Genomic DNA, 25,832 nt, shown 5'->3' with positions numbered 1-25,832 from the left:
TTCTGAACGCAGATGAAAGGAGGCTGTTCCTGGCAAAGGAGCGTCTCTTGCACGCTTCAGCCAGGAAAGATGCAACTACCTCCATTCCCACTAGAAACCGACACCCTAGACGGGGGTAGGCAACCTTGGCTCTTTTATGACTGGTGGACTTCAATTCCCAGAATTCTTGAGCTAGTCATAAAAGAGCCAAGATTGCCTAACCCTGCGAACTTCCCGCTCACGAGGAAGGAAAGACAGAGCCCCGACACGGCTCCCGCCCTTCCGCTTCCCACGGGAAGGTGGGTAACCAGACAGGCTTTAATCATAGAGGTGTCGACGTCCAGAGAGGCCCTATAGGATTTCCTTTAAAAAAGCAAACGAAATCACTCGGTACGTTTCCGGTATGTGCGAGGAGGACCGCAGTTGCGCCAAAGAGACTTGAACGGTGGTTTGTAATGTTTCTTCCCTCGGGCCGGGCGAGCTTCTCTCTCTCTCTTTCTCGCTCTCTCTCTCTCTCTCTCTCTCTCTCTCGCTCGCTTGCTCGCTCTCTCCCTCGCTCTCGCTCTCTCTCGCTCTCTGCGCCTTCGTCGCTTGAGGGGGGGAGGGGATCTAGCTGAAAGAAGTCCGAATGGGTCGTCTTTGGGTGGACCGCACACTTTTGAGGTGACCTCTTAATCTTTTCGTATCAGTAGGTATTGGTCGGCCCTCCAGATGGCCCTCAACAAATCTATGCATGCGAGAAATAGGTACAAAAACAAACCTCCTGACTTCGCTTTTCTGGCATCCAAATATCCAGAATTTAAGCAGCACGTGCAAATTAACTTGTCAGGAAGAGTGAGGTAGGTCACATGCGCAGTTGCTTATCTTTTCTCTGAATACCTATCAGTGAAGACAGTGTTTCACCGGATAAGAAAAGGTTTTCTGTAAGAGGATTCACAGTACCAATAAAGGAAAATGTTTGTACCTCAGGGTTGAAATGAAGGGTCTTTGGTCCTCTCTGAGCTTGGTTGTTTTCTTACAGACGTTTCATTACCCTAACTAGGTAACATCATCAATTCCAGACTGATGGGATAGGATTCACAGTCTAAACTTTCACTCCTGAGAGGGGGAAGTAGAGAGAGGGAAAGAAAGAAAAAATCTCTCCAGTTGTTCAGTTTAAAATACTGCAGATGTATAGTTTTTAACTGAAGAATTTAACATGTTATGGTATTGGACAAGGTGCTGTCAATATACATATGTATTACTAGGGCTGCAGGGTTTCATTAGTACCAAAATTAGAGGCCATTTTTATCTGGTGAGGCTATGGATTAGATGCACTTAGATGTACTAATTGCCAAAGGGAATTGAAATTAGCATTTATTCTTTATAAGAACAGTGTAGATACAAAAATACAATTTCCATCTTATCGGGAAAGGGAAGAACCCCTTTAGAAGCCCCTAATTTGTTGCTCTTCAGATGTGTAGGATTATTGGAGTAGTGGTTCTAATTGCTCCAAAATCTTGATAAAGTTTGTTAGAATATTATAACAATTTTTATTTAGGGCTAAAAAGTTGAAATGGTCCAAACACAGTCTTTGAGCCTATTTTGACAAACCTGGAATATAAATAATTATGGTTTCTGTTGTAACATTTAAGAAAAGAAGCTGGAGAAGCATATAAGTCCCACTACCATCTATTCCTTAACAAGGTAATGGATCAAGTACCAAAGCAAATTGGCTACCTGAAGACCACATGTACCCCCCCCCCAAAAAAAAATTCTGAGAATGTCCCTTCAGAAATCAGCGAAGTAATTAATTTTGGCAGTTTATTATTCCTAAATGCTCTCACAGCATATATTAATAAATAAACCTGTTATGAACAGTGAAAAAAATGAGTCAATGACAAACTTCTATCAGGATTATTGTCTCTTTGGCAGCTTTAAGCAAGGTAGTTTGTTAATTTTATTATGGTTATTGACTAGTATTATGCATCAGAAAAAGTTTTCCTTATTGTTTCACTTCCAGGCAAGGTTTGGTTTCACTTGTTACACCCCTTGGTTGCAAAGCAGCTAAAATTGGTTTAGATACATTTGTACTTATGCACAGTAGGTTCTTGGATGCACTGCCACCTTGGTGATCTTCAGGTCTCTTTACTATTAGTACCTCTACTGCCCATTTTTAGAGATTTCTATTTGATAGACAATGTTCATTCAACCTGTCTTAAAAGTTATTTCTGCTGCACTGTCTGCCAGATAATTATCCATAATAAAAAGGAATCATGAATGTCCTTTTGATAGTATTCACAAGTTTATAGAATGTACATGAGACTTTACTACCACTTTTTTCACAGTGTGTGCAATTATCTTATGCCTGTTGAATGGGAAATAGTAGCCAGCTTTATATATTAAGATGAGTAATTAAAATGATTTGAGTCAAACACCTTATGAATCCAAATGAGTTCTGACAGGTCCTTGTTTTTTTCTTAGCTATCTTGTGGCAGTTCCAGTGAGTACAATGTTGAGCACTTTAGGTTGTCTCTTTCTATTTGTGGGCTAGAACCTAAATGGTTTATTCAGGGGACAAAGAAAGCTACCAGTGGTTATAATCCCTCTCTTTGAGAGGTAATGATTGCAGCAATTCTGAAAGAGACTATGGTACACCATCTCCTAAGGCAGTGCTGGCAAACCTTTTAGAGACCGAGTGCCCAAACTGCACCCCAAAACCCACTTATGCATCGTTGGGTGCTGGATGGGTATGACCCATTGGCTGGGTGTGGCCCATTGGGTGGGCCAGGCTGCGGTGGTAACAGCAGACTGGGTGGGGCTAAAAAGTTCAATCAATTCCAACTTTGCAAGATTTTTTTTTCTCGCGAGAAGTTGAAATTGACTGATTGATTGATTGAACCTTTTTTTTTTTACACACAGCAGAAGCCTAAAGCGAAAAGGTTTTATAAAACCCAGCTGAAGGCCTAGGACTGGGGCAACAGTGCATGTGCCCACAGAGAGGGCTCTGAGTGCCGCCTCTGGCACCCGTCCCATAGGTTCGCCACCACTGTCCTAAGGGGTCTATCATGGATCCATCTACATTTGGCAACTATTACCCTCCCTAGACTCATAATAGATAAATACTGCTTTATCTTTGATCTCCCATTTTGAGAATATGATTGTAAAACAACAGCAGATCACTCCAAATATAGCAAATTATTTAAACCTGTTTTTATCTGTTTACTCATTCCACAGTTCTCTATTTATTTCTTATATCTTCCAGTGTAAATTTCAAGGATCCACAAGCAGTAAGAGCCCTGACATGTACACTGCTGAAAGAAGATTTTGGACTTCAGATTGATATACCTTTAGAAAGGCTTATTCCAACTGTTCCCTTGAGACTTAATTATATCCACTGGGTTGAAGATCTAATTGCTCAGCAAGATACTGCTACTAAAGATTCTGTTACATGGGGAATAGACATAGGTATGTTGTAGACTACATGGATGTGATCATGCAGTCAACCAGGAATTAAGCTAACCTCAAAGTAACCTATTTTTTTACTTGGTGTTTATGTCCTAAAGAGTAGCAGAAAAGATTCTCTTTTTCACGCAGAATTAATTTAGTAATTCATTGCTGCAATAGACTAATAGTGTGATTTCCTTGGAAAGGCATGAAAGTTAGTATGTTTTTCCTATTTTTCACTTTTATTTTTTTCCATATATTTTATTGATTTTTTTAAAAAACATAAATCACTTAATAGCTGGTAAACTGTGTGTTTTCTGGGTTTACATTTGTAAAGAAAAATCATTAACAATTGGTTTCTGTAATCCATAATCCACATAGTAAATTTAGTTGATTTCCCCTTTTCCCCAAAATGTCGTCTTTGTAAACCTTGAATTAATACAGTTCTTATTATTTTGATAAATAACAGTTACATATATGACTTTTCCCAGTATTCCTAGAAATAATGATCACATCAATATAACATTTCTTTTCTATCTAATCATTCTGGTTGCCTCATCTTATATCCTGTTACAGTCCTTATTTAGATTTGTTTCTCCCATAAAGTTCAAAGTATTCTTGCTTATTAAGATTTTCTCAACAGTTAATTACATTTAAAGATTTAAATCCTTTTTTCCCATATAAACCATCTCAACACTTTTACATTTCTTAAAGAATAGGTAAAAACAGTAATCAAAAGGAAAAGAGAGCAAGAGTAAAGGAACATAAAAAGTAAAAGACTACTTAAAATATATATTCCTCCTAAGCTAATATATATTCATTCCCAAAATTTCTTATTCTTTTTAACCATAATTAAACATATATTTAATCTTTAAATATTCCATTTAATGTGTCTAGTCATCTAATCCTTTAACTCTTATTCAAAACATTTTTTCTTTTTTATACATTATAATTTCCCTAAATTCAAACACATTTCATTATCTAAAACATTTACTTCATCTAGGCCATTTCAGCAGTATTATATTACTTATATCAAGAAATAAAATAAAAGGGGGGAAAAGCATACAGTATTATTCAAGGAATTCATCTCTCTTAGAATGACATATGTATTCAGAATCTTTTCTGTTTCTTTAACCATATTCAAACAAATGTTTCTTTTTTATATATTCTCTCTGGTAGATCCCATCATCTATTTTCTTAATTTTCACTTTAATCTTTTTCCTTTGACCAGTATCTTTCTTGATCAATGTGTTTGCTGAATCAAAAAGTTTTTCCATATATTTATGACTGTTGCTGTAGATAGAAGAAATAAATTGAATAAAGTGTCTTTATATGAGGCTTTTGCCTTTCCATGTTTCTTGAAAATCTTTTTCTTTTTCTCCTTCTTTGCTTCTCTTATCACTTCTTTTCTCTCTGATGTTTTCAACATCTCTACATTCCATTTTATCCAATCTGTTTTTTTTTTGTCCTCAGATTTATTTTGTAGTCTTTAAGGGATGAATTGTTTTTTCTATTTCTTGTAAAAAAAAAAATCCCACTAGGATTAAATCATGTTTTCTTGCTTTGTTAAGTTCCGTCTTTGAGTTTCTATTTTCAATTTTATGTCCATTTATTTGTTTTGTCTGCTCCTTCTCTGTTGTTGTTTACTGGAAATTTTTTTGTTGTAAACTTAGAAATAGATTGATTTATATTTTCAAATTTATTTTGGATTTCTCAATGATTTGAACTCAGTGTTATTTGAATTAATTGCAATATACTATATATCTCCTCCTGCAAGGTATTTATGTTTTCTTGGTGTGTTCTGTCTACATGTCTCTGATCCATGATGGCCAAAAGTTGAAGTTTTCCTTCTTATCTGCAAATAGCTTTAGAGTCATGGTTAAATAGATATTTGTAATCCAAAGAATTCAAAAAAGAATTTTTTCCCTAAAATTTACAATTCTCTCTTTGTCTGCAACCCAGATTGTTGTCTTTCTTCTTCTTCTTCTTCTTCTTCTTCTTCTTCTTCTTCTTCTTCTTCTTCTTCTTCTTCTTCTTCTTCTTCTTCTTCTTCTTCTTCTTCTTCTTCTTCTTCTTCTTCTTCTTCTTCTTCTTCTTCTTCTTCTGTCACAGCTGTTCTTTGTTATTAAAGCTTTAAAGGTCACAAACACAGATTAGCTTTTCCCAGGTTTTGGCAAGTTCTCTATGGAAATCATAACTGTCATAATCTTCATCCACCACTAGGTGTCAGCATTTATTTAGTTTTCAATATGAACAATGGTCTTTAAAATGAGAGTCTTAACCATTCAACAATTTTAAACTTGTCCAAAGTTAAATTTTAGCTTTCAAGTTTATAAATTTATTTCACTACCATATATTTTGGTCCTCCATGGAAATTTTAATTCACCGCTTCTGTTAGTATAAGGATGGGGTGGAAGTCCCCTTCCTTCACTTTCGGAGGTATTTTGCTTCTTGGGGATCTTTTCCAGGAAATTAAAAGTAGAATAGAAAAGGGAAAATCAGATTCCTCACCCAGTTGTAAGCACACTGTTTACTGTTGTGCTAATTAGTTCTTTTGGACTTTGGTTGCAAGTAGCTTGGGCTGATCGATGAAATACAGCCTTTCTCCTGTTGGGTTAGAAGGCTTTCCTCAAGACAAAAGGAACAACCGCCGTCATTCCAGAGTTGCTGGGGCGCTCTTCTTTCTTTGCCGCCTCTTCAGGGCAGCTTGGACCCATTAGGGTCTCCAGGCAGGACGAAAATTAGCCGCAGGGGTGTGGTGGTCCACAAGCCCACAACCAGTCACTATCTCACAGGACTGAAAGTCTCTCCTGTTTTTCACTTTTAATTAATCAGATTTCTCCTTGAATGTAATATAGGTACTGGTGCATCCTGTATTTACCCATTACTTGGTGCAACTTTGAATGGATGGTATTTTATTGCAACAGAAGTGGATGATGTGTGCTTCAGTTATGCCAAGAAAAATGTAGAGCAAAATAACTTATCTGATCTTATAAAAGGTAACACTTTGTTTCTCTTTTATATTGCCTAGGCAGAGTTCTTTATCTGCTGTTTAAAAACAAAATTATATATAAATTACATAATTTAGATTGGATTCACAGGGTTCTTTTTAAACTACTTTGTTAAAGATTAGTGGCAATGAATAGGAAATCAATTAACAAAACTTCTACCTTTCCTTCCAGTCACTTCAGTCTATTAAAAACATATTATAATGACAAGAAGGTGTTAAAGCAGTGGTTCTCAACCTGTGGGTTGGGACCCCATTTGGGGTCGAATAACCATTTCACGGGGGTCGCCAAACAACGCAGTCCGCCATTTTTTCCCCCCTTTTCCTTAGCTGTGCTACTCCCTTTTATTCTATTGGCTTTTGAAAGCCAATAGAATAGACTCTCTTGAATAGAGTCTAATTCTATTGGCTTTCAAAAGCCAATAGGAATTGTCCAGGCTGTCTCTGCCCTGCTGAGCCCGCCAAAAGTCCCATTCTGCAAACGGTGCTGCACCAGTTGAGTAGTCCTCGACTTACGACCGGTTGAGTAGTCCTCAACTTACGACCGGTTGGGGGTCGCGGCATTAAAAAGGTTGAGAACCACTGTGTTAAAGGCTAATTATAATTTAATTTATTTGACTATATGAGTTTCCAGTGATCTCTTAAATGTTCTTCAGTTGTGCACTGAAGTACCACTAGGTTTATAATAAAAATGTAGCTATTAAACTGAGAATCTAAGGTCTAGAGTGAGTTATATGCTTCATATGTTCTGAACGTGAAACTCAAAAGGCTGTATAATATTTTAAAATCTTTTTACTAATATAAACTATATAAATGTTTATCTTTCATTAGGAGCAATCTCTAATGTTTGAATGAAAGTCTGTCTACTATTTACTTCTCTTTATTTTTCTTCTAGTGGTTAAAGTTCCACAAAAAACATTACTCCTGGATGCCTTAGAAGAAGAATCTGAAGTTATTTATGATTTCTGTATGTGCAACCCTCCATTTTTTGCCAACCAACTAGAAGCAAAGGTTTGTTTATTATGATTTTATCAATGAGCCTTTTCTTCATTTGATGAATATTGTTGTTGAAAGGACATTTCATGTTTATAATTCTTGAAGATGAATGGTAATTTGATAATTGAAACTAAACATGTCCAGCTTTTTGTTTCTCATACTAGCAAAAAATATTTCTTTGAGATGCTTACAAAAGGAGATGTACAGTCTTTTACCCTTGTTTCTGGTGAATAGATATATACCTACATTTTATTTCTTTGAGAACTATGAAAGTGTCTCACTTTTTTTCACTCTGCGACCTATATTGCTGTAGTTTCTTGGTGATTTCCTATCCCTATTTATCTTTTTTGAAATCAACCAAGATCAGATAGCTGTTGCCACCTGCTGTGAAGCAAAATTAAACTCTTGTCTCAGTTGATTTTGGCTAACATATAATTTCTTCAGTTCACAATGGACTTTAATTGAGAACTTGTATTTTATGTTTCCATTGAATATGTGTCAGTCTATTTCATCTTATCACCTTTGGTAATGAATACCTTTATCTCATGCATTTATTATTATTTGTAGAGCGCAATAATACCAGCATTATTACTTATATTTCATAAATATTTATTTGCTGCCAAACTCTACAGGAGTTTCTTAGTGTGAATAGTTAAAAATATAATGGACTTTTCTCATAAATTCCCAATCTGGGTGTTTTCTACGTTATGGTATTTGAAATCAGACATTTGGAGGCCATAAAATTGGAAAAGACTGCCATTGAGTATTTTTTTTCCTGAACAACTTTCTCCATTCTAAATACCAGTTTCACTTATGTATCTTGCATAATTATTTTCTTTGATAATCTCTTTTGGCCTTTAATTAATGTATTTTTGTGAGTTAGCAAGAAAATTTTGAAGAATTTGCTGAAATATGGACATAAAAAGCTGAATAGTGTGTTATAAAGACCCTTATTATCCAATTTATTTTTGTAATAGTTATTTACTATTATAATAGATTTTGGCCTCTTAAAGGAATGAAACAGAAACGTAGATATCAAGGAAGTATGTCTTGGACCAAAGATAGTATTAGATTACAATATGCCAGTTATTCAGGAGTGCATTCATGTTTTTACATAACAATCTTTCCTCTTTTCTGTTTTTTGGCGGGGGAGATTAGAATTAAAACTAATGCTTAAAATTATGAACTACATATATGTCTTATTATAACTAGGCATGGATTTTATTGTTTTAATAATTGTTAATTGTAAAGTCCAATAATTGTAAAATGAATCATTCAACTTGTTACAAGACAAAATGCACTGACCCCATAATTTCAAATCTAAGAAAATTCTATTAATCAAAGTTGTTAACCAGCCAGTTTTACTTTATTTATTTTTTTTTAAATCAAAACAATGTTGCATTTTTCCATTTTGCTTTTGTGAAATATCTATTTATTTATGCATGGTTGTGTGGGTGTGTATTTCCAATAATTATGACTTCTCATTTTAGTAGTAGCAAATATTGCTAAAGTTCTATAACAAATTTATTACCATGCTATAATAATTTTAGGTTTTTTTATTATATAAAAAATATACTAATGAATTCTACCAGAATTAATTCAAGAGGAGAGTGTTGTCTGTAGTGCTTATATATGTAAATTGATAACAGTCAAAAGTATAAATCAAATGTTTCTAGCACATCTTCTGAAAAAGGGGCTCTCTGTTCTAGCAAAAAATCTTTCCATCATAAAAAATAAAGAATTGTGAGACTAAAGCCATTATTAAACATATCTATTATATTAACTACTACAAATTGTTCTACAATTCTTCACTACTTTTTTAAAAATTGAGATAATGTTTTCATCTTTGTTATTCTATCTGTTGGGCATTAAAATTGCAAATAGTAAATGAAATTCATTTTTAATTGTGAAATAGATAAGATTCTGGTATATTTTTATGTTTTCTTATTTTGAGTAAATCTACAAAAACGGTGCATTAACTCTTTATTATGTGCATTATAATACAAATCCTGATACTACTACTGTAGTAGTGGAGAATACATGTAGCACAGGGTTGAGTGGTTAGGTTATTGATATCCTGGTTATTGGCATTAGAAAGTAATTAGAAAAGCCACCCAACTTTTTAAAAAGAAAATATGAAAATATAAGTTACTAGAATCTATTGTTAATCATTTTACCAACAGGTGTTCTGTTTTATTTGATCATTATCCAATTGTTTATGATAAAGCAATTAATTTCATCTTTCTAATGAATGGCACATTTTAGTTTAAGCTATTCCCGTTTTTTATTTACTGGTTCCCGAAATTACTCCAGTTCTATTATCTTTAACTGCTTTATTTGCTTATTTTGTTTTTTGAAGTAATATGGTAATGGCAGAAAAAATAGAATGTTAATCAAAGGAAAATAAGATATGACATAATTATCTCACAGGAAAAATCAATAATAGTTATTAGTTGTTTACATTTTAGTTTGCAACCCAAATACTTTGTTTTCCAGGGAGTAAATTCTCGTAATCCTAGAAGGCCCCCTCCTAGTTCGGTCAATACAGGAGGCATAACTGAGATCATGGCTGAAGGAGGAGAGCTAGAATTTGTCAAGAGAATCATTCATGATAGCTTGCAACTTAAAAAAAGATTAAGGTAAGAAGTTACATTGAATTAAAAAGCACTGATATTTAGTATAAACTGTATGTATTTAAAGAAAAGCAAAAAAGATGGAAATATCACACACACACACACACACACACACGTCGTCCATTTGAAAAAGGTTGGTTCCAAGAAAGAGAGCCATCCCAATACATCCAGTCTATGGTTTCTCCTACTGATATAGAAATACCGTATATTTCCTTTACTTGAACTTTAATTCCCATTACTTGGTTCTGAAATTTTGTTTTCCTTATTAAAGGTGGTATAGTTGTATGTTGGGAAAGAAATGCAGTTTGGCACCATTGAAAGAAGAACTACGAATCCATGGAGTAAGTAGTTCTTTAAGGACACTAATGTTATCTGTTAGTTAGAATTTGTGACTAGACTGCCACTTAAATAAAGTTACATCTTGAAAAAATAGTCTTTAAGTTATTCATTAGTTTTAGTTAAAACAATAAAAACTTCTAATAAGAAAAAACAGTAGCTCTGATACTCTTATAAAGAAGTATTAAACCATTGTTTTCTTCAGTATAGATATATTGGAAGCCAATATTATTTTGGGATGCGCACTTCAGAATTTGCTTTTGCAGTAAACTGTGGCTTGTTTGTTTTCCATATGGACTTTACATAGACATCTGGAGCAGAAAAAATTGTTTTCTGTTTATGTGAAATTGCTGATTCCATCCTATTTGACAGTCACTCCTCCTGTCCTCTTTCTCTTTTGAAGAAATTTTAAAGCTCGTGCTAAGAATTAGGGTGAAATTATTCTTAATGTCTCCCTGTTTGATTATACAAAAATACCATAACTACTTAAAGGGAATTATATGGGAGAATATGTAAATTGATCTAAATTCTGCAGTGTTGAATAACAAGTAATATAGTTTGCTTTTCTTAATGAATTCAAAGGACATCATACCACTAGCATGTACAAAAATTCCTTTCAAGACTATCATTAGCATTGCTTCAACATAGTGGCTGAATCACATGTAACATAAAGTTGTCAGTTCAAATTTGATCATATTATGATCATATTCAGATCATAGTAGTCTTCAGACTACTGTTATCTGCATATTTAGATACAGTCTTATTTGGCTCTATGCAAAATGGGCAAAAATGTCCCCTATAGAAACTTGTCTCTTATGTTTATATTTTCACTCACAAGCTTGTGTATATACAGTATCTCATATATACAGTCAGGTCCAGAAATATTGCAACATCGACATAATTCGAACATCGTTGGCTCTATACACCACCACAATGGAGTTAGAATGAAACAAACACAATGTGCTTTAACTGCAGACTGTAAGCTTTAATTTAAGGATATGTACATCCAACTCAGGTGAACGGTGTAGGACTTACAGCAGTTTGCATATGTGCCTCCCACTTGTTAAGGGACCAAAGGTAATGGGACAGAATAATAATTATAAATCAAACTTTCCCTTCTTAATACTTGGTTGCAAATCCTTTGCAGTCAATCACAGCCAGAAGTCTGGAACGCGTAGACATCACCAGACGCTGGGTTTCATCCCTGGTGATGCTCTGCCAGGCCTCTACTGCAACTGTCTTCAGTTCCTGCTTGTTCTTGGGGCATTTTCCCTTCAGTTTTGTCTTCAGCAAGTGAAATGCATGCTCAATGGGATTCAGGTTAGGTGATTGACTTGGCCATTGCATAACATTCCATTTCTGTCCCTTCACAAACTCTTTGGTTGCTTTTGCAGTATGCTTTGGGTCATTGTCCATCTGCACTGTGAAGCGCTGTCCAATGAATTCTGCAGCATTTGGCTGAATGTGAGCAGATAATATTGCCCAAAACACTTCAGAATTCATCCTGCTGCTCTTGTCAGCAGTCACATCATCAATAAATACAAGAGAACCAGTTCCATTGGCAGCCATGCGTGCCCACTCCATGACACTACCACCACCATGCTTCACTGATGAGGTGGTATGTTTAGGATCATGAACAGTTCCTTTCCTTCTCCATACTCTTCTCTTCCCATCACTCTGGTACAAGTTGATCTTGGTCTCATCTGTCCATAGGATCTTGTTTCCAGAACTGTGAAGGCTTTGTTAGATGTTGTTTGGCAAACTCTAATCTGGCCTTCCTGTTTTTGAGGCTCACCAATGGTTTACATCTTGTGGTGAACCCTCTGTATTCACTCTTCTTGATTGTTGACTTTGACACACATACACCTACCTCCTGGAGGGTGTTCTTGATCTGGCCAACTGTTGTGAAGGGCGTTTTCTTCACCAGGGAAAGAATTCTTCGGTTGTCCACCACAGTGGTTTTCCGTGGTCTCCCGGGTCTTTTGGTGTTGCTGAGCTCACCGGTGCGTTCCTTTTTTTTGAGAATGTTCCAAACAGTTGTTTTGGCCACACCTAATGTTCTTGCTATCTCTCTGATGGGTTTGTTTTGTTTCTTCAGCCTAATGATGGCTTGCTTCACTGATGGTGACAGCTCTTTGGATCTCATCTTGACAGCAACAGATTCCAAATGCAAATAGCACACTTGAAATGAACTCTGGGCCTTTTATCTGTACATTGTAATTGGGGTAATGAGGGAATATCACACACCTGGCCATGGAACAGCTGAGAAGCCAATTGTCCCATTACCTCTGGTCCCTTAACATGGGAGGCACATATGCAAACTGCTATAAGTCCTACCCTGTTCACCTGAGTTGGATGTACATACCCTCAAATTAAAGCTGACAGTCTGCAGTTAAAGCACATTGTGTTTGTTTCAGTCCAACTCCATTGTGGTGATGTATAGAGCCAAAGATGTTCAAATTGTGTCGATGTCCCAATATTTCTGGACCTGACTGTATGCTCACCAATTTACATCATCTCAAATCCAGCCCTCCCCACCCCCATCCACACACAGCAAAATGAGAAAACAGCATGCAGAGTTTAGACTCCACATACCATCTCTCCTGCAAGACCTGTGCTTTACCTTTAACCTGCCAAACTGCCAATCAGCACATTTGTGGAAGTGCATTTTGTGAGCTGGACACTGTATATTTCAAGACTTGTGTGGGCTATAACTTACCCAGATTTGCTCTTCATACTATTCCTTATTTTTAATTTTTATTTTTGTAACAGGTTAATTATAAAAAAGAATACAGTATCAATATGAGGTATTTTTTGATGTTATGTCAGATGTCTCTTAAATTGTCGTTAGACAACTGCAGAATATATTAGGGCAATTTGGAAATAAACCTCCGTTTGGTTATCAACAACAGATACTTGCGGATACAGAACTTTTATTATACACATTAGAAAACTACAACATTACATTACTTTTCAACATAATCTCCATTCAAATTGAGGCACTTGTCATAATATCTTACAAAGTTTTAAATTCCTTAGTAGTAGTTGCTTGGCACCAAATCTGGGCTATATGGAGGGGGTGTGATCAAAAACATCCCAACTGCTTCAAAAGTTCTTGGGTGCATTTAGCGGTGTGCAGGTGAGCATTATGAGCCAATACCACATCGGAAGTCAGCATTCCCTGACGCTTGTTATGGATGGCTCATCAGAGTTTTCGTAATGTTTCACAGTAGACTTTTGAACTGATGGTCGAACCACGCTCCATGAACTTCACTAGCTGTACTCCTTTGGCATGTTCACATTTGGCAGGATTTTCCATGGCACCAGTTCTGGTGTGTTGATTCACAATAATGCTCGCACACCGCTAGATGCACCCAAGAACTTTTGAAGCAGTTCTATTGGGATGTTTTTGATAACCCCCCCCCCATAGTCCAGATTTGGCGCCGAGCGACTACTACTAAGGAATTTCAAACCTTGTAAGACGTTATGACACGTGCCTCAATTTGAATGGTGATTATGTTGAAAAGTAATGTAATGTTGTAGTTTTCTAATGTGTATAATAAAAGTTCTGCATTTGTGAGTATCTATCATTGATAACCAAATGGAGGTTTATTTCTGAATTGCCCCCATAGCTTTTGGAAAACTGAAAAAACTTAAGACTGGTTTTATTTTTCTGTGAAGGTTCCTAAAGTCACCCATACTGAATTCTGCCAAGGTCGTACTATGCGCTGGGCCCTGGCTTGGAGCTTCTATGAAAATGTCAAAGTTCCAGTAAGTGGTTCTCTTGCCCTCCTCTTTCAGTACCTACTTTGAATCTTCGTGGGGAATCATTTACAGCAGCGGCTCCCAATCTTTTCTATACCCCTGACCCTTAGAACGCTTCTGATATATTCTGGCACCCCTTACACAAGTTCAAAATAACAAATTATTCATATACACTATAATTTTGAAACTTCTAAACCCCCTGGAATATCATCTCGTACCCCCAGGGAGATAGCCTTTTGACTGTTGTCGTCAAAAAATATCCATTGTTTCAGCAGATACTAGATACTAAAAATAATTCAACTACTTATTAGTAAATAATTGGAGGAGATGATAATTCTAGAATTGTTCCCTCAGATGTGATGTAACTATATTATTGCAATTTCTAGAGTACTTAGAATATATACTTAGTTTTAGGCTGGCTCAAAAAATACACAAGATGCATGCTAGCATGTGTAAGGAACATCACATTAGAAAAATTCACAGAAGGAAACTATCTCATTGTGACTTTCTTCTCTAGCAACATCTACCTCCCCAAGTTTATATCTGGAAAATGACAGAAGCTTTCTAAATAATGAGGCATCACTTTTTAAGGGGTTCTCTTTTGTGAATTTCTTTCGTCCAAAACCAGGTTTATATCTTTATATATTCCATTTCCTTTCCCAATCCCATTGATAATCCCTTCTGTTTTGTTCGCCATGTTCAGATGTGGCTTTCCAATGTCATCTTGTGGGGAGGAGGATGGCTGCATAGTGAAGAATGGGATAGCAGATCTTTTTGTGAATCCACTAAGTATATATATCTTAGGATCAAAGTCCTTTCAATGTTCTCTTCATGTTCTTCAGGATATCATTCTGTTTTCTAATTACTTTGTTCAACTTGAATATTGTACTTTCCCCCTCAGTCACCTCCTTCTAAGAAAAGGAAACTAGAAAAACCTCGGAAACCAATCACATTTCTTGTCTTGGCATCTACAGCCAAAGAGTTAGGTATGAAAGCTTCATCTGTAGGAATCAATGCTGTTGAAGGATTAGGAGTGGTTGCAGCATGGATTAGAAAACTCCTCACTGACCTGAAGGTATGCTAACTTTTAAAAATTCTGCTTCAGGCAACGGCTAGTAGCCAAAAAAGAATCACACTATAGTTTGATGTGTATTCCCTTCAATAGGTTCAGTATAAAACACTTCCGTGTGGAAAAGATGAGGTCAGCTTGTTTCTAACAGCTATGGAAAATTCCTGGATTCACTTAAGGAGAAAAAAGAGGGACAGAGTTAGGCAATTACGTGAACTTCCTCGAGCATCTGAAGATTTTCTGCAATCAGCAGAAGAAAAGAATCAGAAAATATCCAGCAATATCTCTGAGTGTGAAGGAAATGCAAATGGATCTACTGAAAAATCATCTGAGGTACTTTGTCTTGATGTTGAGTCATCAGAGGGCAATGGACTCAATAATGCACCTGCAGTTCAGGAGGAAAATATCCAGGGATACACTGAGGAAAGCAGCAGCACAGAGGAACCATCCTTTATTTCAGAATCCAAAGATAATTCCAGTAATCAGAATGAAGGGACCAAGACCTTTGCTACTGATATCCTGGCTCTTGAAACTGGACAGAATGATAGTACTTCAGGAGAATGGTTCCTTTTCAAATGTGTATTAATTGTGAAGAAAGAAGGTCCTGATATTTTAATAGAAATGCACTGGATTGGTGGACAGAATAGAGACTTAATGAATCAACTGTGCACTTACCTAAAGAATCAGATGTTTCGTTTGATCACAACTTAAAGACATACGGATGTATGGAAGAATTATCCTTATTTTTGTAATCTTGCTTTTGTATTTAATAGCATTCACAGTGGCACCTCTTAAAGGTAATAGTTTCTAAAAATGTCTGAAATTTGAGGTATTTATGATTAGTTAAAACAAAACATGATGTTAAAACTAAAAATGAATTGTGCTTACTTTCCACTGGAATAATTCAGATTTATGTTATAACTGTCTTTTCTTACTGATTTCAGTGAGTCATAAATGTAACTAGCTTAATCTGAATCATTTCCCTATAATCATCACCTTTATAATCATCACCCTTGTGTAATAGAGTTTTAGTATTTTTGTTTCAGCTTATCTATAAAAGAGCAGCTCAGTAATAGCATTAAAAATGTTGTGGAAAATAGTTGTCAGCTTTTCCAACTGCTCAGAAATTGTTTTATATCTATATCTTGGTCCTTTTGTCAGAAGTGCTCCCACATGTTGGATTGCATTAAAGCAATCATAATCTCAAGTTTGAAAGAACAGAGGTTGGACAAAAATGCCATTTAGATTCTTTTGCTATAGAATTGAGAAAACTATACAATTTGTTCTCTGGTATATCTTGGTAAGTTTTAAAGTTGCAGTGTTCCATTATTAAAAGCAGAGAATCCAAGGTTTGGAGTGCCTCATTAACAATAAATTATTTATTGCAAAAATGCAAAATCTGTAATTAGGTCAGAGTTCACTAATATCACTTCTGTAATTCTCTAGGCTAGGCAAGGTTAATAATTTACTCTTTTTTGGAATTGGAGCAAATTTAAGGAATAACATGGGAGTTTTACAAAGATTTACGATACCCATTTCACCTTGAGACCTCCTTCCCCCCAATCAGGCCCATTTTAGATTCTGTCCTTTATTTCAGAGTGAAATCCTCAAATAACAGCACAAAGTCTGGTATAATTCTCAGGCTAAATGAAATTGTGCATTGAGTTTAGTTACCCATTTGTATGGCTCAAAAACAGAAACTGCAAGGTACCTTGGAGTCCTAGTGGACGATCAGTTAATTAATTGCCATCAGTGTGCGGGCAGCAGCCAAAAAAGCTAATAGAATTCTTAGTTGTATAAACAGAGGCATAGAATCAAAATCACTTGAAGTATTAGTACTGCTTTATAAAGCCTTAGTAAGGCCACACCTGGAATACTGCATCCAGTATTGGTCACCACATTACAAAAAAGATGTTGAGACTTTGGAAAATGTGCAAAGAAGAGCAACTAAGATTAAAGACTTGGGAGACTAAAACATGAAGAATGCTTGCATGATTTGGGTTTGGCTAATCTAGAGAAAAGAAGGACTGGGGGGACATCATAGCAGTATTCCAGTATTTGAGAGGTTGCCACAAAGAGGATGGGCTCAACTTATTTTCCAAAGCATCAGAGGGCAGACAAGAAACAATGGATGGAAACTAATCAAGGAGAGAAGCAACCTGGAATTAAGGAGAAACTTCCTAATAGTTAGGCCAATGAACCAATGGAACAGCTTGCCATTAGAAATTGTAGGTGCTTCATCACTGGAGGTTTTTAAGAAGAGACTGGACAGTCACTTTTCTGAAACAATATAGGGTCTCCTGCTTGAGCAGGGAGTTGCATTAAGACCTATTCTGATTCTGAGATTCTGGTATAAAATCAGTTATATGGTTAGGAATAAAGTCTAATAAGCTTATTGGCCTTATTGAGGGATCATGCTTCACTTAATATGTTAAAACATGAAAAATCATTTTTCAGGCAGTTACCATACCAATATATAACGATCAAAATCTGAGCCTCTTTTGTGTGTATTTTTTTTTAATTTCAGATACATTTTCTTCCTCCTCCCCATGAAGTCATGTGTTTGTGCTTTCTACTGCCATCTTGTGCACAAATTGTACTATTGTGACTTTAATTTCCTTGTTCAGTGATTGCCATCTGGTTATCAAAGCACATGCAACTTCGTGTTTGTTCCATCTGATAGTGATAATCTTGTCTTCTGTCAACTTCAAAGAGCTGCACCACAAGGACATATTGAATGGAATTTTTTGGGAAATATATTTACAAATATAAGGTCTCCTTCAGTTCACCTATTTCTCAGCGAATTAGGCCCTTTGCAGCCAGTATTGTAGATCAACATACCAGGCACAAGAAATAGCTGTGAGAAGGAAGAAAGCCAAAGTTGTCATATGTAGGCGTGCTAGACCTTATGCCTCACCAAGCAGAGAGGAATTAATTAACATAATTCAAATGCTCCTCTTAGTTTGCAAAAGGTACTTGGAACATCAATACAAGAGTACTAGCCAGGTCCAAGAAGTTAACCCCAGCAGTAAGACTGTGCCAATATATTCCCAAATTACTTTTCCTGATTATTTTTGCTGGTTTGATTTAGGGAGGGGTAGGGGGAAATTGAGGCATACCAAAAGTTTAAATGTTCTTCAACCAGGGACCATACATTGCAGGGGCCATCAATAAGACTTCAGTCTTGTGCAAAGGTTGCCCTTCATAAATTATTTTCAGCAGCTCTTGGACTTTCTTAAAAATCACTCTTGAGTGTCATTCTGCTTCCTACAGACAAGTGAGTTGTCTTCCTAGAGGTTTGTCTTAGATCGTTTCTCATGGAAAAGTTACTACATGATGATGACAACTTATGTTTCCTAGGGTTGTGCAAATTTTTCAAATGAGGTGCTTTGCAAGGTACAGGGAGCATGTACAGAGCACCTCTCTTCAACTCATTAAAGCAGGGCTTTTCAACCAGTGGTACGGGTACCACCTGTGGTACATTGGCACCTGACAGGTGGTACACGACCATCCTAGAAAAGTGGTAGCGAGAGGGGAATGAGCTGAACCGGCAACTGATTCATATTTATGATGGTCACAGTGTCCCAGGGTCATGTGAAGTGACCAAAACCTGCTGCAACCACCCAGCAGACGGGGGGAATAAAACCCAAACACCCCCCCTACCCCACTTCTGCTACCAATCCTCAACAGAAATGCTCACAACAATGAAAACCTCGGACAAGAGGAAAAGTGCGGCTGGGCGGGCAGGCAGGTGTCTTGCTCGGCTGTGTCTTGGGTACTTTTTGAGTGCCATTATAACTTCAAACAGTCACTAAGCGAACTGTTGTAAGTTGAGGACTACCTGTACTTTATCACTTTTTTCCTTTTTTTGGGTGGTCAGGTTTTTGACACCTTGCTAGGGAAGGTGGTACTCGGATATTGCCATATCCTAAAAGTGGCACAATGGGTGAAAAGGTTGAAAAGCCCTGCATTAAAGCAATACTTCTTTTTTCAGACTTGCAGTTTTTTGTAATTTGCATCAACTATTTCTATACACTCTATATCAGTGGTGGTGAACCTATGGCACGAGTACCAGAGGCGGCACTCAGAGCCCTCTCTGTGGGCACATGCACCATCGCCCCAGTCCTAGGCCTTCAGCTGGGTTTTATAAAACCTTTTCATTTTAGGCCTCCGCCGCCAAGTACAAAAAAAAAGGTTCAATCAATCAGTCAATTTCAACTTCTCACGGGAAAAAAAAGATCTTGCAAAGTTGGAACTGATTGATTGAACTTTTTAGTCCCGCCCAGTCTGCTGTTACCACCACAGCCATACCCATTCTATGGGCCACACCCACCTGGCACCCGACGATGCATAAGTGGGTTTTGGGTTGCAGTTTGGGCACTCAGTCTCTAAAAGGTTCGCCATCACTGCTCTATATAATGTATGCAGGAAAGCAGTCAGATTTAAGAACTGCCATCTTCTTCAAAGAGGGATTGGGCAATGTACAATAAAATACTAAAAGCATAAAAAACAGTATATAAACTTTGAAAGAGGGATGGTAATAATTCCTTAAAAGTGGGGAAGGGGCTCTTTCAGATCACCAGTCAATCCCACATGTTCATCTGAGCCATGTTTTTATGCTTGTATAGAAGGCCAGGTGAGTGGGGGCCCGCCTCAACGCCAGGGTTCTTCCACAGTGGCCTCTTAACAATGATAAAACAGCAGAAAAGCATAGGTAATCTCTCCTGAAATGTGTGTGTGTTTGTGTGTGAAACGGGTGCCCTTATTCCTTTCAGTCCTTTTAGCATATTTTTTTCTTTGCGTAGTACTAAAATATAATATTTTTCTGGATTTGTGTTCTAATCCTATGTTGCCAGTAAACAGAACTTTACATTCAAGTCTAGGGTCCTCAGTTAACAAGATTTAGTGAATGTGCTCCTAAGCATCTTGTGGATTAGTTTCCACTTTCATGGGATGGTATATAGATAGCAATGCCTGATATGCTGACATCACTATTTAGCCCCAAAATGTCTGCTTTCTCCATGGCTTAATGATTGTGGCATTTTTTTTTTTACTATGGCTTATTGATTAACCTATAATCCCATAAATTCACAACAATCCACAAATCATAATGCACAAACCACAGTGCCACCTTGTGAACTCAGCCTCTGACTCCAGACCAACCCTATGTACACATGCATACTTCAAAAGGAAAAAAGGAAAGAAAAGAAAAGGAAACATTAAAAGGGGGAAAATATATCATGGAAAACCTAAATAGAGCTTTATCGTGGTAGAATGTTCATTGTATTCTTTTACATGATCTGTAAAAAGAAATGGGCTTTTCTGAGTCTCTTCTTCCCTAAATGAAATTGGGCATTGAATGTTTTACTGTTGCCTTTTATTCTCAGAATCTTTTCTCCCTTCTCTGTTCTGGCAAAAGTCTGATCTTCACCAGCCCCTTCATTCCCTGGGTTCCTCCTGCATGAGAAATGAATTATTAATGGTGCATTAAATGGAAGCTGGCCCAGAGCCAGGGGATGGTGCTAATCACAAGCTAATTGAGGGAGAAATTAGATATTGTTCCCAGCTGCCTGAAAGATGAGGGGTAGATGGCAGCCTGCTAGAAAAGGTGACCCCCACAACAAAAATCACAAAATTGCCAGCAGGACCATGGAGCACAGCTGGTTTGAATGCTTCTCTACACTCCCTCCTCTCTAGCCACATGACCACCCATTCTTTTCCATCTCCTAACCTCTTTCCTGTGCTGCTTATTTCCAAGGCCAGTTTGAGACAAAGTTGTGATCTCGGCCCTGTATTAGATGAGCACACAAATTATAATCATAATAGTTCTGTGTGGGATTGAATTCCTTTTATTGGACAGCATAAGAAAATCTGCCATCATGGCTGCAGAAATCAGAGATCAACTGCCTGGCCAATGGTTTGAGACTGGCAATCATTTGTCTAAAATGGTATAGGTTTCCTGCTTGAGGGGGTTGACTAGAAGACCTCCAAGGTTCCCTCCAATTTTGTTATTCTGGTGGGGTGTAATTCTGGCTTCCTCTAGGGTTCAGTCTACCCAAACTCTTGTTTATTGGAGATGTAATGGAAGCTTTTAATAGGAATCAAGGGGGTTGAAGCTTCACTTGGTTCTCCCTCCCTTAATGAGTCCTGGAATAATATTTAAGAAAGATCTAGGCAGACAAGCAAGGAGATACTGTCTAGGAAACAGGTAAGAAATAGCATAGCCTACAGCTGAATAATGGGGCTGGGCAAGAGGCTAACAAGGGACTCTCCCTATTTGTTGGGCTGTAAATGAGAATTGTACTTTCAGACTTACAAGATTCTATCAGTGTAGCTTTACAATAAAGTAGAATTAGTTCATGTGGTCATGTTTCGTGCCTGATCTACCTGGCAAGGCTGACAGGTTCTGAGAGGAGCTGAGTGAAATTTATTAGGTGAAAAGAGTAGATTGATTTATTGACTCAGCTCTGCCTGCCTTATCTTATTTTCTGCATCTAGTGTCTTTGTGGTGAAATCTATAGTTGCCCTGAACACTTCCCCACTTTGGCCTGCTTTGTTCACCCAACTGATTAAAAATATATTAGGTCAGATCATGTCCCTGCCCTCCCTCTACATGCTATAAAGCCTTAATTCATGTTTCCAAAGCAAATTCTCCTTTCAGGTCATTCATGTCATTGACCTGCCCAATACCTCCGAAAAGTAGAGGGAGATGTGTCCATGCACTGCAGCAGCAGTTTCAAAGTCATGCTCTAAAATAAAATTAGGTTATTCTTCAGGGGGATGGTTATTTCTAGAGCAGGCGTGGAATCAGCCTGCCTGATATTTTCCTTAGCCCCAAAGGCAGAGGTAACCTTCAGGAAATCAAGAGCTGCCAGTGTAAAGGACACGCAAGAAAATGAAAGACAGAAATTTCTATGGATACATAGAAATAGGCCCCACCCTAAAGATGCTTCTGGGGAGAATTTTGGTGTAACCCATTCCTCTTTACCTTTATGCATATGTTCACCCATCTTTCCATCTCTCTTGGGATTTTTTTCTGATGAAAATAGCTCTTTATTATATATGTGCGAATATTATAGTCATGGAAAGAAGTCTCATTTGCCAAAGTGCTGCATTCCCTGGGGGAAAAACTTGCTCAGTGGGAATTCCTGAAATACCTCTGAAGCACAGGTAATCCTCAACTTATGACCGATTACTTATGGATCGGGACTTATGACCTGAATTTGAATTCTGATTTTGCTCCCCATCCCCAGTTACATGACTGCATTTGGGGCATTTGGCAAACAGTGCACATTTACAGCCATTAGAAACACCTCACATGATCACTATTTATGGTATTTTTGCCAGAAACCAGAGTTTACTTCCAGTTTCTGGCAAAATTGGTCCCATGGCAAATAATGGGTTCACTTAACAACCACTGCATTCACTTTGCGACCTCAGTATTTCCTTTATGACTACTGCAAAAGTCATAAAATTAGGTCTGGTCTCAAGATGTTCTATTTCACACCTTCACTACTTATGACAAAAATTCTGGGGTCAATTACAATCATAAGTTGAAGATTAACTGTAATGGTAATAGCTTCCTAGACGCTCTGATTCTGGAAAAGCTGGAAGGTCTTTTTACCAGCAGCATTAAAGTGGATAGACTCAGTTACAGTGGCGATAAGTATAATATTGGGAGACTTGAAGACCAGATTAGGGATAGATCAAATAGAAAATCTATCAATTTCATCTCTAAGAGTTAACACTAATGTGATGGCACATATTGAATTCAATAATGATGATATACGGGCATATTAATTCTGCTGTTGTTTTTCCATTGCACAAAATTCTCAGACACCATGTCTGAGCTTTGCAGAATCGCCGATCAGCTGGAATCCAATGCTGATCCAGGTGCTTCTGCAAAGCCCCAAAGAAGTGCCAATAAGCTGGAATCCGGTGCTGATCTGGGCGCTTCTGCAGAACTCCAAAGAACCGCCGATCAGCTGGAACCCAGCACTGACGCTGGCGCTTCTGCTTAGCCCTGGCAGCCCTGCAGAAGTGCCAATCAGCTATCAGGGCTCAGCAGAAGTGCCAGGATCAGCACTGGAAGAAAGGAAGGAGATGGAATGAGAAGAAGGAAGGAAGGAAGGAAGGAAGGAAGGAAGGAAGGAAGGAAGGAAGGAAGGAAGGAAGGGATGGGAATGAGAAGGAGGGAGACAGGGAGAGAGGGAAAAAGGAAGGAAGGAACGCCCCCCCCCGATGGTAACCACAATGCTAAATGAAATTGAGTTTGACATCCCTGATATAAAAGGTTGTTAAGTGAATCTGGTTTCCCCATTGACTTTGCTTGTCAAAAGGTTGCAAAAGGGGATCACATGACCTTGAGACACTGTGACCATCAAAAATATGAATCAGTTGCCAAGCATCTAAATGTAAATCACATGACCCTGTAAATGCTAAAACGGTCATAAATGTGAAAAATGGTCATAAGTCACTTTTTTTAGTGCCATTGTAACTTCGAACAGTCACTAAACAAACTGTTGTAAGACGAGGACTACCTCAACTTTATCACTTTTTTCCTTTTTTCTTTTTTTTGGTCATCAAGTTTTTGACAGTTGCTTGTTAGGCAACTGGTGGTACTCGGATATTGCCATATTCTAAAAGTGGGTGAAAAGGTTGAAAAGCCCTGCTCTATGAAACTCAAAGCATGCTTCAGCATGGATGAGAAAAGCATTTGATAAACCAGTTTTCCTTACATGGAACCGCCACAGGTTCTCTCTCCAACTAAAAGGCCAAAACATCTTGTCATAGGATCTGCCTGGAATTAATAGGCTTTGAAAAATGGCAGCAAGATGAAAAGAGAATTTGAATTCAACAGGAAACTTTGTTCCTGAACAGATGAAAAGGGCTAAAAGTGTTCTCTAGCAGCAGGTCTCCTTCAAAGAAAATTGCTCCTAATACAGTTAACGTAGGTGCAGACTCAAGGCTTAGCCCAGTTATCACTGAACACTAGCAGAGATTTATTATATTTGAGGTAAAATATAGCTTCATTAAGAAATTCTTTGGATAGGAAAGCCATGTTGCTACCTAAACTATAACTGAAAGTGGTGGGAACTTTCTTAACTACAGATTCGTTTTACTATAGTGACAATAGGCCAAGTGAGAGATAAATACAGAGCCAGGGTGCAAATATTCTTGCCTTCCTTTGCTTCTGGCCATTTGTCCTAGTAGTCAAAAGACTCGCTGGTGCAAAGAGGTAATCAGCCTCCAACAGAGAAAGAATACTATTCATCCCCGAATGGATTTGTAGCTTCACAGCGTGTTCAGTCAAACTGGAAAGGCTGGGAATGGAGGCCTCTGGCATTATTGATTTTTATCATAGAGAGCCTAAGCTTGGCTGCTCACTGCACCCTTCAGATAACAACTCTGGTTAGCAGTAAAAAAATGTCTTAGATTTGTGGGGTAGGAATTTGTGGGAGAAATCACAAGAGCCTGCCTGCCTGCCTACCAGCCAGCCTTTTCTTGTTGCCTCTTACAAAATTTGTTGTAATTTTGTTTAATGGTACCCTTTTTTCTGCAGAAAACTAAGGAGAGAAGCTGTACAGGTGTCCTGTTATTATAAGAGGGAGAACCAAAACAGTGGCACTGAGAATAAGGATTTGTAAAAACAGAAATTGTGCAGAATTTTGCAATCTGTCCTATTATTCACCTTTTGTGATGTGCCCATTCATTTTCTAACTCTTTCCATGTTCTTCATCTTTTCATGAGCATCAGCTCATGAGAACATTATGAACATTTCAGTTGCCTGTATGCAATAGTCTGAGATTATCATATCTTTTTTTGATATAGTTTTCATAATCTATTATCTATTGAAAATAAGGACAATTGTTCCAGTATTTCTCTTCTCAGCATGGTTGGGGTAGTAATAGTAGTAAAGTTGGAAGGGACCTTGGAGGTCATCTAGTCCAACCCCCTGCTCGGGCAGGAAACCCTAAACCATTTCGGACAAATGGCTGTCCAGTCTCTTCTTAAAAACTTCCAGTGTTGGAACATTTACTGCTTCTGGAGGCAAGCTGTTCCACTGATTAATTGTTCTCACTGTCAGGACGTTTCTCCTTAGTAGTTGGACTTCAATGCCCAGAATTTCCCAGTCAATATGCTGAGGTTGAGAAATATTGGTTTAAGTCTTTGCTTTGGTAAACTCTTGCTATTGGGATTCTACAGACTTAAACAATGGGAAATCTCCACATCTATATCTGTCTCCCCACTACCACATTCTTTTTCTGGCTTATTTTTCAGTTTGAGGGTGGTCTGTTGCATAATAAATGTATTAGGTGACATTCTTCCAAATGTAAATGTAAAGTTCTATCCTCTATTTTTATTTCTGGAATAAGTGTAGATAATTTATTATTAATAATAATAATAATAATAAAGTTGGAAGGGACCTTAGAGGTCATCGAATCCAATCCTGTTCATGCAGAAAACCCTACACCATTTCGGACAGATAGCTGTCCAGTCTCTTCTTAAAAACTTCCAGTGTTGGAGCATTCACCGCTTCTGGAGGCAGGTTGTTCCATTGATTAATTGTTCTAACTGTCAGGAAGTTTCTCCTTAATTCTAGGTTGCTTCTCTTCTTGAT

At 37.5% G+C, this 25,832-nt stretch overlaps 1 protein-coding gene across 5 annotated transcripts; it reads left to right on the top strand.

Moving 5' to 3' along the window:
* Positions 1-296: 296 nt before the first annotated feature.
* METTL16 (methyltransferase like 16) lies at positions 297-16,563 on the top strand. Of its 5 annotated transcripts, none has more exons than XM_039359123.1 (10): positions 297-427; positions 672-818; positions 3,224-3,426; positions 6,264-6,404; positions 7,308-7,423; positions 9,905-10,047; positions 10,313-10,382; positions 14,059-14,148; positions 15,044-15,217; positions 15,308-16,563. In XM_039359123.1, exons 2-10 carry the CDS (start codon positions 691-693, stop codon positions 15,920-15,922), a joined length of 1,680 nt encoding a protein of 559 aa, XP_039215057.1. In that variant the 5' UTR covers positions 297-427; positions 672-690; the 3' UTR covers positions 15,923-16,563. The 5 variants fall into 5 exon arrangements, with proteins under 5 accessions (XP_039215057.1, XP_039215056.1, XP_039215061.1 ...); XM_039359122.1 differs by having other exon boundaries at positions 301-427; positions 669-818; XM_039359124.1 differs by having other exon boundaries at positions 349-424; positions 669-818.
* The last annotated feature ends 9,269 nt before the right edge of the window (positions 16,564-25,832 follow it).

The sequence above is a fragment of the Crotalus tigris genome, unplaced genomic scaffold (assembly GCF_016545835.1).
Source record: "Crotalus tigris isolate CLP2741 ecotype Arizona unplaced genomic scaffold, ASM1654583v1 scf7180000019068.10715455, whole genome shotgun sequence".
Classification (NCBI taxonomy): domain Eukaryota; kingdom Metazoa; phylum Chordata; class Lepidosauria; order Squamata; family Viperidae; genus Crotalus; species Crotalus tigris.
This window is presented reverse-complemented; position numbering and strand designations above follow the sequence as displayed.

Coding starts and splice junctions, on each gene's coding strand:
- METTL16 (XM_039359123.1), top strand. CDS start 691: ATGGCCCTCAACAAATCTATGCATGCGAGAAATAGGTACAAAAACAAA. Junction 3,427..6,263: donor TACATGGGGAATAGACATAG/GTATGTTGTAGA, acceptor AATGTAATATAG/GTACTGGTGCATCCTGTATT. Junction 14,149..15,043: donor ATGAAAATGTCAAAGTTCCA/GTAAGTGGTTCT, acceptor TTTCCCCCTCAG/TCACCTCCTTCTAAGAAAAG.